The 13,741-nt window shown below is 41.8% G+C and overlaps 1 protein-coding gene across 1 annotated transcript in view; it reads left to right on the top strand.

Moving 5' to 3' along the window:
- Positions 1 to 13,300, top strand: part of ncana (neurocan a) — a 57,332-nt gene extending 44,032 nt beyond the window's left edge. The window contains exons 10-15 of the mRNA XM_062987538.1: positions 7,743 to 7,856; positions 9,103 to 9,261; positions 9,650 to 9,732; positions 10,806 to 10,950; positions 11,641 to 11,823; positions 12,427 to 13,300. Coding sequence (XP_062843608.1) covers positions 7,743 to 7,856; positions 9,103 to 9,261; positions 9,650 to 9,732; positions 10,806 to 10,950; positions 11,641 to 11,823; positions 12,427 to 12,524 — 782 coding nt within the window. The 3' untranslated portion in view covers positions 12,525 to 13,300. The remainder of the gene's footprint in view (positions 1 to 7,742; positions 7,857 to 9,102; positions 9,262 to 9,649; positions 9,733 to 10,805; positions 10,951 to 11,640; positions 11,824 to 12,426) is intronic.
- Positions 13,301 to 13,741: the final 441 nt, after the last annotated feature.

Genomic DNA, 13,741 nt, shown 5'->3' with positions numbered 1-13,741 from the left:
AGAAGGTGCATGAAATTACATGAACCTAGCTGTTATAGGGACACATATCAGTGCACCCTAGTGCTGGACCCAGGAATAAGTAAATAGTGCCAAATCAAATATGCAGATGAATCATCTGATGTGGTGGTTCTCAACAGGAGCAGCCAAAAGGAATCATCATCAGCACTGTGACAGACAAACATCTATTTTAAAGAAAAACAGCACAGTCAGTGATGCAGGGGTGCAGCTGCTACCCACTGTGACCTTAATCAGGATAAAGGAGTTATAGTCAGAGTAACTGGTGCGAAAACTAGAAGAACTAGTAAAAAGTTAATAAGATAAAAACTGCGCAGGCTAGCTAAACATCCCTCACACACTCCACGGTTATGTAAATGTGTGAACTGGGTTTTTACACACAGCATCTCACACAGTTCTCAACCACAATATAATCACCTTCATTAGGGTGCGCTTCTCCATTCTTTTACATCCTGGCACTTTTAGCTCGGTAGGGAAGCTGCATTTTAGCGGCTCATTGCTGCACATATTTACAGCTCAGTCCGAACCCCTGCAGCAGAGAAAATAAATCAGCAGCATTTGCATCGCCGATCCCGAACGTTTACAGCCTCCGCTTTAGCTTATGAGCTCTGTCGAAACGATGGCCGTCGCAATTTACTCTGAACTACAGCAGATATGGGAGAGAAATCTATACACATGAGCTTCTCTGTCTTATTTTCATAGCCGTGTTTTTTGCAGCTCATCCTAAGTGATATAAATGCAGCGAGTGAGTCAGCGTGAGGTGTTAGTGCTGCTGGAGATGCTGAGAGCTTTCCAATCACGCTGGCAAATTACAGGCAATGAGACGTGGCTTAATTGTTAACAAATTTATAACGAAAGTGAGCTGGTGTGCAGGTCTCAGCTGCTGTACAGAAGGGGGTGACTGCACAGGGTGGTACATGGTCCAGGGTCAAGTAGTCCATCATAAAGATGGCAGGGCTAAGGTTAATAGGTCAGGGTATGGTATTGTTAATGTGTTCCTCTGCCCTCTGGGGTGAATCTAATCATTCTAACGCTTTTATTCATCTGGGTCAGGTTTATGATAATGGGATGACTCGATTGGTCATTATGTTGTGAGATGCAATCTGTTTGAAAATGACCTCGTGGTCTGATCAGAAATGAATCGCCCAGCGTAATTAGACTCGTTTGTTTCTGTGATGGTACAAAAGGACTCGATATGTTCAACCTTGGGTCCTGCCATCCGTGTGGGTGTTATTTTGACACGTACCACCTACAGTACCTAAGCATTGTTGCAGACCATGTTCACCCTTTCATGGAAACGCTATTCCCTGATGGCTGTGGCCTCTCTCAGCAGGATGATGCGCCCTGCCACAAAGCTAAAATGGTTCAGGAACGGTTTGAGGAGCACAACAATGAGTTTGAGGTGTTGATTTGACCTCCAAATTCCCCAGATCTTGGTCCAGTCGAGCATATGTGGGATGTGCTGGACAAACAAGTCAGATCCATGGAGGCCCCACCTGGCAACTTACAGAAGTTAAAGGATCTGCTGCTGACATCTTGGTGCCAGATACCACAGCACACCTTCAGGGGTCTAGTGGAGTCCATGCCTCAATGGGTCAGGGCTGTTTTGGCAGCAAAAGGGGGACCAACACAATATTAGGAAGGTGGTCATAATGTCATGCCTGATCTGTGTATATTAGATATGTTTCACCCAGTCTCCTTTTTGTATCTCTGTCACCAGGTTCGAATCTTGGTTGACAGGTCGGCATCTAGCAAGCACAATTGGCAGTGCCTGCAGCAGACAAAATTGGCCAAAGGCGCCTGTGCGAATCCACCGAGGCACAGGCGAAAAAGGAAGGGTTAGGGATTAGGCATGTGTCGTAAGTGGTGTGGAGCTGGCAAATATACCCTCCTCGAACACAATCGGGATCACCAGCGGCAGAAGACTAATTGGCTATGCTAAATCTGGAGAAAAAGGGAGAAAATGCATAAATGAATAGAAAAAAAACTACTGGAAATCCTGCAGCAGACAGGATCATGGTTTTCAATGTGATATTCAGGTGTCCACATACTTCCGGTCACGTATGACAGTAAATTCCATCTAACTTTAGTGATTCACACCAAAAGTCAAACCCTGCGAGTGAATGATGAAACAGAGCTGAAGCTGGATTCTCTGTCTGTGGATCTGCAGCAGCTGTGCTGTTTCACCTCATCCAGCCTGTTTGCATAATGCACAAGTGGATCAATATTCATGAGGAGTAGAAACATTGTAAGGCTGAGGGAATGGAAAATGACCTTGGCACTCTTGGCGGTCTCAAACGACCCACTCCTACGCTGACCTGTCCTTCTAAAACACCGGGAAGACATATTCCAGATGCCACTTGTTTGTGACAAACTGTCAGCTGTTACGTGGCATAAACAACTCAAACGCAGCAGCTTAACTTCATAATGAATTCAGTAGGTTGTATTACGTTTTTATTTTCACACGCCAGCTGTTACACAGTGGTTCATTCGTCTAGCGAACAATTTAATTTTTTTCTGCCAGTTTAGCATAGCCAATCCGCTGCTGGGGACCCCGACGGAGTCCAAGGGGGGTGTATAGTTGTCTCACACACTCCCTCCGACATGTGCACAGTCCACCAATCCCTTCTTATTCACCCATACTTCTGTGGATTTGCGTGTGAGGTTTGCACTGTCGCTTACGGAAAGCCACGCCCCGATCCCGTGCTCCTCCACTTTCCATACAGGTGCCCTGGGCAACCAAGGTCCTTACACAGTGTTGATAACCCCACCCCTTATTGGTCCGGTCTTTCCCACCCAGCAGACTGGAAGCCAGTTGTGCCTGCTGGAGGGAGCCCAGCTGACCGGTAGCAGAGCCGAGCCAAGTTGGGCAGAACCTGTCAGGGAAAGAAATGATTTCTGTAGCTGTTTGAGAGAGTTAGCATTTGTTCTCCATCATTATACAAGTATTAAACCTGTTTCACTTTATTACCAGCTTCCTCCTGGTTCCAAATCATAACCCGATATATTTTACTCGTGACCTGTTACATTTGAGAGCAGGACGAATGTAAAGATAGAACTGAAGTTTTTATAGGGTCCTGTACACCGAGGTCTTGCTCTGTGTGTTAAAGCTCATAAAGTTTCTCCCTGCAGCAGTAAGAATTAGCCGTGGTGACAGGATCTTAGCTTTAGCGATGTGCTTGGCGGAGGTCCAGGCCGTTCTGAAGAGCGAGACGCTGTATACGTGCCACCTGGTGCTCGGGCTCCCCTCGATCCCCGAGACTGACAGAGGAAAGACAGAAGGCAGCGAGGCCGCCGGCACGTTCAGGTTGTTTTGAACATGACGGTACAGAAAGCCTCCCTCCTGACAGGTTGGTGTGAGGAGCACGGAGGTGGAGGAAGTTTGGATGTGCTGGTGATGAGGGGGCTGTAAGGTTGAAATGTTGTGACAAGCTTCCCCATTAGGTTTTTCATGGCGCACTGATTTGTAGCAGCAGCTCGCAGAGGAAGAGCGACTTCGCCCTCTCTCTGGAGGAAGCAGCTTGCTTGAGCTAGCTCCGGGGCACTCCGGCTTCCCATGAGCCCCTGACAGATCCTCAGCAAGAAGTTGAATGAAGGACCTCACAGTGCTGTGTGTTTGATAAGCAGATGAAAAGTGTAGACTTAATGCTGTGGTTGAAAACCGCATGGTATAAATGGGAGGATGCTTTTTAAAACTTAATTTATTAAAGGAACAAAGTTAACCAACACATTGCTTTGATCTTACACAATTCCAGAGAAACGAAGTGAAAAAAGGTGTTGAAATATCAGTTTGGAAGGGGTTAGAAAGCCATTTCTAATGCTTAGTTCACACTACATGATATTTGCTCGCCGACAGGTCACCGCTAGATGTGGCAGCTCGGAGGCAAATCGGCGTTTGCTAGAGGGTCAAAAATCGATGTGTGTGAACTGTTCAACAATTTGCCGATCGCTTTGCAGAATCAAGAAAAATATTGATAAGGCTGATGGACTGAACCATTAAATGAGAGTCATTAGTTAATAATAGACAAAACTTGAAAAAGTGATAATTATACTAGTTCCCTTTCTGCCAAGGCTTCTCCATGGGCTTCTGGATTCATCCAGGAGTCACAAAATATTCCAAACATCTAGAAACATCTAAAACATCTCTAGACTGAGATACATTTACATTTTACATTTACCGCATTAAGCAGACACTCTTATCCACAGCGCCCTACAGAAGTGCATCCTCAGGAAACATTTCTTTACTCGAGTACAAACACACAACAGTCTAATCTGCTAAAACTCTAGAACAAAAAGTAAAGGTAGAGGATTAGATTTTTTAAAAGGTAGGTCACGGTTTGTCCGTTTGTGGCTTTGTACTCAAGCATCATTGTATTAAAGTGAATACAGGAAACCAGTGAAGATGATATAGAATAAGGCCAGTGTTTGTGATGGCACAATAAAGCACGTAGACTGACCCCAAACCTTTGTTAAAATGTGAAGCCCGAGAATGAGCTTCTGAACCCACATAAACAGGGCTAGTTTGACTGCACCCATCAGACTGAGCCACAAGCATTAAACTGGGAAAAGGTTGGATGATCCGAACATATCCCACAAACTGGATTATAGACGTTTACAATTCAGGAATGTCAGAAGCTATTTCTAAGCAACTTGACTGTATGTAAACCTTTGACTTTAACTGAAGTTAATGGACATATACAGTAAGTACCAGTAAAAATAACCGTCACTGCTTAATGGGAAGATTTGGGTTTTAAGAAAGCAAACAGATGTAGGATGAGTTAAAATGTACAACACCCACATTTCTTTGTCTCAACTGACATTTTAGCCTAAAGAGCCAATTTAATTAAAGCTAAAACTTGCAGCTAAAATGAATACCTGGATACAGTTTGAGTTCATTATTCCCCAGCACAGTTTCAAGGCAATTACGTTGGCAGTTGCTCTTTCTCCTGCATGAATATGTCGCATAATAGCCTTCTGTACGCTTGTTTAAAGTGTCCTAGTATTTTGCCTGGAGATGCTTTAATTATAAAGTGAATGCCAAGCCAGACAGTCAGTCTTTGTGAAGCAAATAATGCAGAAAAATGCACTCATATAAGAATACTTTACATATTTATCATGGTTTGAAAAGTGTAATAATCTTTTGTTACATTAAAGTCGTGTTATAGCTGATTTAAGTCATACTTTAGAGTTTTATTGCAATAATAAACACTAAATACAAAATATTACCAGAACACACTTTTGGTTCATACAAATCAAATGCTTTAGTTGCTGATCATTTGGCCTCTGCTGCACTGAACTGATGACAGGAATTAACAGATATAAAAAGGAGCTTTTGGAGTTTTTTTTTTTTTTCGGCCACATTGTAATCACTACAAACGCCACCGTGCAGCAATAATTTACGAGTCCTTTCAATCCAGGTCTGATTTTAAAAGGCCCACCAACACACTGGCTTCCCAGAAACACAGAGTATAAAGTCAGATTTATAGCACCTCATGGGCTGCTGCCAATCAGAACCAAAGGAACAGTGTGCTTTTAAATCTTGGGTAAATGGTGGCGTGTCTATAAGAAAAGCAGTGAGAGCAGTGGAGTGTAGCACTACTCATTAAAGCAATTCAGATAAGGGGGCTTAAACTATTCCTGCTGAGATTGTTGGATATCGGATTTAAAAATTTTTATGGTTATTGCATGAAGATAAAAAGTCAATATATTGAGAATTTTTGATTCTTTATTTATTTGAACAGCAAGTTTTACACACTTTGGTTACATTTATGACAGGACAGGTAGTTACTGGTCAGTTCAAGTCTTTAATATCAAACACAGTCATGGACAATTTTGAATCACCAGTTTACCTCACTTGAACGTCTTTGTACTGTACTGTGGGAGGAAACCAGAGCTCCTGAAGGAAGCCCACACAGACACAGGGAGAACATGCAAACTCCACATAGAAAGGACCCGGACCTTTCCGTATATGGTGTCACGGCTGGTGAAGCATTTGAATGTCAATGTTCTTTTATATTATTTCTATTACTCATATGATTTTAGTAAACATGACATGAGGCTACAATTCAGGGACAGACATGAAACTTTGAGAAAATTTGAGTCCAACCTTCAAATGTTGTTCAATTTGATTCAAATCATGGCACACAAAACCAACAAGTCCCAGTTAGTGGTTACTGAAATCGAATAAACCAGCATTATCCCCTCAAAGCTCCAGCTTTTTTCATCTTTAGCTCCCATTCAGTGGTATTTGATACAACTAAAACCACTAATAAATCATTTAAAATAAATGTAACACAGTAGTGAGATATAATTATACAGCAGACTGTGTACTTTTTTGCAAAGAGCATTTTGATCAGTCTGCCCACACGCCTACAAGAGTTCATTCATTAGCAATATTAGTGTGAACGCAGGGTAACAACAGTCAATACAACTTATTATTCAAACCTAAAAATAACTCTTTACCCTGTAAGCATTGTGTTTCTTTTATTAGTGCATCAGTGGTCTCTTGATAAAAGAGTCGTGCTGTGTTGCACTAATTGTTCAGGCAGTTTTGCTGAGGCACCACAGTAAATGAGCTCAGATTAAGCAAAGCGGTCTTCAGCGTCCCTCTCAGTCCACTGAGCAAGCAGTTCTACGTCAGCCAGACCATAGTGTTGATTATTAGCTATTATTTGTGAGTCTCTGAGCGCTGCTATAGATAAGCTCTCTAAATACGAAACGTCTCCCCCGTGAAGGAAGAGATTAGAGAAGCAGGTACGATTTTCCTAAGAGCATTTCATCGCTGGAATTAGACTGTCAGTGTGTGTGTGTGTGAGCAGCATAGCCAAATGTTTACTGAAGCAAGCAGTGCTGTCACATTATATTAGAAACCTAAGACAGCAAGACCTCAGATTAACTGTGCGGTGTCGGGTGTTCACTTACATGCACACAAACATGAATCCAAACCAAATACAAAATAAAAAATAAATCAAAGACTGTGACCACCAATCAACGTTCTGCATGAATAATATCATGGCAGTTTAGGTTAAGTCAGTCTATCCGCCAAATACTGACCAGCTGTGTTTGTTCAGTCTTAAACCTGACACTAAACCAGCTAAAGCAGCCTAAATTCTGAGTCACCCTACATTAGAGCTACAGACAGATGACAAATTGAAGATAGAACCTGAATAAATGAGGTGAGAAACGAGTGCAGATGCCTTTAGACACTCTGTACTGCAGGGTACAATTAAGCAATTATCATCCCACCATGCTCTGTGGTATGTATCAAAGATCTAAGGTGGATTCGATTTTCAGATGCAGATATCAAAAGGAATAGATAAAATATCATGGTGACTTTTAAAGAGTTTAAATACATTGGTTACATGTCACACCAAAATGACCAGTAACTGCAATAAAACAAAAAACAGACATTTTTGTTGGTTGAATTCTATTCTGTTCTATTCTACATATTCTATATCTATTTTAATCTTTAGGTGATGGACCACCACCCTTATATTTACATAAACATATGTAAACTGCCGCTGTAATGTATAATTCAAGTTATTGTTACCCCAATGATTACAAGCTGTCCAGGCAATGAAGCATCAAAGCAAATCCATTCCATATACGCTGCATCACCATCTACAGTCATAGATGGATGGATGGATGGATGGATGGATGGATGGATGGATGTACTCAATCGACGATACGGTTCCAAGCAGACTAACACCCCCACTGTTTATTTGTAGATGTAGATGACTGTCTGTCTAACCCATGTGAGAATGGAGGAACCTGCATTGATAAGGTGGACTCCTTCATCTGCCTGTGTCTGCCCAGCTACTCCGGAGACATGTGTGAGAAAGGTAAGAGAATTATTTAATGCGTTTCTTTGAAGGACATTCAAAAAGAAACAAAAGAGTGCTGGGAAACTTCACCAGCTACTCAACCGGAACTACATTGCAGAAAATATGTGGACTTTTCATCTATTAAAGAAATCATTCAAAACTTATTGGTATTCATATGACAGGGGTCTTCTTTGCCGCCAGCGTAACAGCTCACCTTAATAGTTGAATGTAAACCAGCAACAGTGTCAAACTCAGTTACCTGAGTTGCATTCCTAGAATTGGCATTTGAATTCTACAGAATGAAAAATTTTAAATTGCTAAACACAAACCTTACATCTTGAATTTCACAGCAAATTGCATATTACACGGGAAATATGAATATGATTTTCATGGCCGTGAATTAAGTAGGGCCTTAATTCGAATGCATTATAGCTGTATTGTACTGTGCTCATCTGTGGCACAGCGTTCGTGTGACATGCTCGCCGGGGCGGTGTCTGTTACAGGGCTGCGTGACTCTGTGATCCGCATGACATTCATCTCCTCTCCCTTCAGCCGAAGCCGCTATTAATCTCAACAGCTTCACCCCAGCGCTACCACTCACCCCGTCCTCCTCCGAGTCCAAACACTCACCCAGGCGCACGCACATACACACAGTAATGATGATTTATGAATTCTAATAATGCAGCGGCTGCAGCGGCGGATACAGATGATGTAATGGTGATAACAAGGACGTGCAGATCAGAGGGAGTCACTGCACTTCTTTGATGAACTTCACTTCCGAGGGCGCTGGCTTATTAAGTTTTATCATCTCCATAAACTTTTTATAGTGACGTAGTAAAATACAGGTGGCGCAACAGTTTAAATCCACAGCAATGCTCTGTGATGTGTCTGATCTGTTGTCTACATTTAAACATGATTGGCTAAACATTTCAGAACTCTGTTAAAGTGAACACATACAAGAGGGCATTTCAGTTAGCTAAACATAGTGGTTTTGTCAAACTAAATCACATTAGCCCAACCGAACACAGATCCATGTCAGCACATTCGCTGGAAGATTTATAGCTCAAACTCTAACATGAGTCAGATATTAATAAATGCTGCTGGAAACACAATCCGGGCGTTATCAAATCTTGTGAGGTGATGAGTCAGGCATTTCAAAATCAAAATCGATGCCTGAAATCAATACACAGTAGCATATTCTGTACCAGTCAGCAGTCTGCTGATGTCACAACTCTGCACCTTTTCTCTGTTTGTTAATTTGTAGACACTGAAGGATGTGACCACAGCTGGAAGAAGTTTCACGGTCACTGCTACAGGCTCTTTACTCGCCGACACACTTGGGAAGACGCTGAGAAGGAGTGTAGAGAGCTCAGCAGTCACCTGACCAGTGTCACTTCCACTATGGAGCAGGATTTTCTTAATGGTGAGTCAGTTGTCCATACCACTACTCATGGAAATCTCTCTACTGGTCGTTCATACCACTGCTCATGGAAATCTCTCTACTGGTCGTTCATACCACTGCTCATGGAAATCTCTCTACTGGTGATTTTGAAGTTAGTTGAAGTCAAATTTATTTGTATAGCACTCAAAGCAACTTTAAAGAATCCAGGACGGACAGACCAAAAACCCCTGTTGAGCAAACCAAGGGTGAGAGTGGCAAGGAAAAACTCCCTTAAATTACAGGAAAAAACCTTAAGTGGAACCAGACTAAGCAGGAACCTCCATCCTCCTTGGGTGGCCAGGAGAATAATTGGAATGAATTAGACTTACATAGTAGAAATAGTAATCCATCACCTTTTCTTATCTGGCAGGTCTGGGTCATGAGAATGTGTGGATTGGACTGAATGACAGAACGGTGGAGGATGACTTTCAGTGGACTGACAACGTGGATCTGGTGTGTTTATTTACAATCATTCAATTACAATCAATTATTCATTCATTATAGCTACTGAATAATGTTCCAATAATTATGTAATGCACTGTTCTATAGTAAAGATTCATTTAGGAGTCATTATTAGAAATCTGATCTCACATAAGTCATTAACTAACCGGACTGTTTAGAGTCTCTCTAGTCAGTGTGTCTGAGCTACCCTGACTCATTTTAACCAAATAGATTACTTCTGACTTATTCTTACCAGTAAGAGACAAACACAAACTAGTGGTCTGATTTCTTCTGAATCAATCTGTCTTAGTATTCTTACTTAGCTCATTGTTTAGTGTACTAAACTATGGTATAAGTCCCACCACTGCTGAGTTGTCACTGTTGGACCCCTGAGCAAGGCTGCCATTAATGGAACTGATTTTAATTATTAAGAGTCTGAGTTCTTATTCTCTCTAAACTGCAAGTCTAGATTATACTGACTTATAACCAATAAGGGTTGATTCCCATCATTAACGACCAGTTTTTCCTGACTAATCTAAACCAATCAAAATCTGACTTTCTCCTAAATGTTTATGACCAATATGAGTCTGAGCAAGATATAACAAGAGAGTCTGATTTATTCCAGTCACAGCCTTTTTATCTTCACTGATTTACTCTTACTGGTCAGAGCTTGTATTGTTCTGTACTGTTTGAACTCCTGACTGCCTGACTCACTTTGCTACTCGGTTAAGTTACCTGAACTTGCCAGAATTCAGTTTGTTCTGTTACACTGTCCAGACAGTCTGAATATTAGAGTCTGATTTCACCACTAATTTATGTTGGTTGTTAGGTTACACTGACTGTATGGAGTCTGATCTATTCTCAGTTATTATGATTAATCACAGTATGGTCGCTCATGAATCATTATATCTAATGAGTCTGGTGTCTCTTGACATGCTGTATTGTTCTGGTAAATTACTTAAGTCACATTTCTTATTAGTCACTTTGACTAGTTTCTCTGACCAGTAAGTCTCTCAGTTTGATTATTTAGATTATTTAATGCCCAATCTCCTGCAGTGTGAATCTATATCTCTGTACTGAAATAGGTTTATGAGAACTGGAAGGAGAGTCAGCCGGATAATTTCTTTGCCGGTGGAGAGGACTGCGTGGTGATGATCTCTCGAGAGGACGGCAAGTGGAACGATGTGCCCTGTAACTACAACCTGCCCTACATTTGCAAGAAGGGCACAGGTGAGCCATCGTCTGATCACACTGAACTGGGTTCTCATTACAGAGCCGCACTAGGATGGAACAGTGTGTTTTTTTAACAAATTGCTTTTAGATTCTCGCTGTAAAACTGTTCTCAGCAGATTCACTTGGTAATGAAAATTTTTCAGCATTTTTACATGATCTTTATGAAGTGGTTATTGATTAGAAAGTGAAAACCATACAGTTACCTTGTATGTTTTCTGACTGGGAATGTAAGTGGTTATTGATCGCGTGCATGAATTCACTCTCTTATTGAACCAACTGCTTCATGAACTCAGTGAGGATCTCCATTACAGGCTGATTGTCAGTCATTTTAGCCTTAGTCCATTTATGAAAACAAGTGTGAATTACTTTTAGATTTCTTTAGCAAACTTTGTGTTTTTATTATGCTCATCATATAATTTTATTTTAAATCCTCCTGCCCCCATCGAGCCGTGAAATTATATCTTATATGAAACCGGTCCGTGGTGCAAAAAAGGTTGGGGGATTTTTTTATATATATATATATTCAGGATGTTTAGTACTTTTTATCCAAAGGTGCACAGTATATTAAATAAACTGCATAGCTATTGTAGCTATTAGAGGTGTTATTTTATAAAACATATGTTTTACCCTGCTTTAATGGTCAGGTTATGAGTGACTGTTAATTAATGTTTATTCCTGTATTATCAGTTATGTGTGGCACTCCTCCTGAGGTTGAAAACTCGTACCTGGTGGGTCGAAGACGGGCGCACTATGATATTCACTCGGTGGTCCGTTACCAGTGTGAAGACGGCTTCTTCCAAAAACACATTCCAGTGGTGCGCTGCCGACCCAACGGAACCTGGGAGAGACCCAGGATCGTCTGCACCAAATGTGAGTAATCTGAGAACTCATGTCTGCACATAGACAATAATGAAAGATCTCAGGTAGGTTCCAAATACGCGGTTGTACGTCTAGTAGTTACACCTGAACAGTTGAAACATTCCTTACAAGAACATAACAGCTCAAAGTTCAAATCATAACTGTGCTTCCACATTGCTGCTGCAATTCGCCCTTGGTGAAGACGCCTGCATGAGAGAGTAGACACCACAGATAGCAGTGTTTGACTCTCCGTACACGATGCTGCTCTCTGTAAGACCCGTCTGGCAGGTGAAAAGACGTGGTCAGAGATTGTGAGTTGAGTCAGAAGGGACGCATGATAGTCTGTCAGCTCTAATCGGTCAGGGTAGGGGTCTGCACCAGCAAACAGCTTTTACATATCATTTTAAACATACATTTATTCTAATCTCAATGTTATCGCCTAATCATAAGGAGGTTGCTGGTTTCTCATGTCACATGCGAGCCCTCACCTTTCCAGATTTATAGGAATTTGAAAATAAGGAAATACTCGGTCTGTGAGTCTGTCAGGAGAAAAACCATCAGAATGAAAATTTGATCTCTGTCCTGATAATCTCTTCTTTTTGACTCATTCACCAGCCCGAAGATCTCACCGTTACCGCCGGCAACACCACAGATATCACCACGAGCGCCGGCGACACCGCAGACACGGCGCCGGTCACCGGGGACGGGACTAGAGCCGCCGCACAGCACTCGCAGCTTCACACGTGACATCATTTCCCCCGCTCTGGTCTGAGGTGTAAAGGAGTGATAGGGCCTTAAAGGACAGAAATAACCGAAGCAGTTTTCTAACTTTTCTTACTTTCTCTCCTCCTGGCTTTAGTTACGACTGTGTTGATTTTCATCTCCCTGATAGGAAACTGACTCTTTTAACTCCTAACGTTGCCACTAATATACAAACCTAGTTTAGAGTTGATTATGTAAACTAAAGATCTGGAACGTGGTACAACACCATTCCAGGACAGGATCTGCTAATTAACTTATTTACCTGTGTGTTTCTATCAGGTTTTTGAAGAACATCCAATGAATCCTATATTCATAATGATACAATGACATAGTATAATGTATATGTAACATCTTATGATGCCCAGTATCAGTCTGTATAGCTGCAAATCAGTAGTTAATAAAAGTGAATTGATGAAGCAGTGCAATAAAGCCAATGTTATAGTCAGCCTGAGAAAACAGCACTTGGATTTGGGCTTTCTTATTGACATTCATCTTAGCATTTATGTGATAGATATGCCCCATGAGCCTTTTACTTCACCCCCAGCTTTACTGTGTACAAATGAAAACATGGCCGGCTCCTTTGATAAGGAGCTTGTGCCACAAAATACTGTGACTGTTGGGGAAAAAGACAGGCTGACATTTAATATACACCAATTAGGCATAACATTATGACCACCTTCCTAATATTGTGTTGGTCCCCCTTATGCTGCCAAAACAGCCCTGCAACTGTGATGCTCTGTGTATTCTGACACCTTTCTATCAGAACCAGCATGAACTTCTTCAGCAATTTGAGCTACAGTAGCTCGTCTGTTGGATCGGACCACACGGGCCAGCCTTCGCTCCCCATGTGCATCAATGAGCCTTGGCCGCCCATGACCCTGTCTCCGGTTTACCACTGTTCCTTTCTTGGACCACTTTTGACAGATACTCACCCCACAAGAGCTGCAGTTTTGGAGATGCTCTAACCCATTTATCTAGCCATCACAATTTGGCCCTTGTCAAACTCGCTCTAATCCTCACGCTCACCCATTTTTCCTGCTTCTAACATCAACTCTGAGGATAAAATGTTCACTTGCTGCCTTAATATATCCCACCCACTAACAGGTGCCGTGATGAAGAGATAATCAGTGTTATTCACTTCACCTGTCAGTGGTCATAATGTTATGCC

Source organism: Trichomycterus rosablanca, chromosome 25 (assembly GCF_030014385.1).
Source record: "Trichomycterus rosablanca isolate fTriRos1 chromosome 25, fTriRos1.hap1, whole genome shotgun sequence".
Classification (NCBI taxonomy): Eukaryota; Metazoa; Chordata; class Actinopteri; order Siluriformes; family Trichomycteridae; genus Trichomycterus; species Trichomycterus rosablanca.
This window is presented reverse-complemented; position numbering and strand designations above follow the sequence as displayed.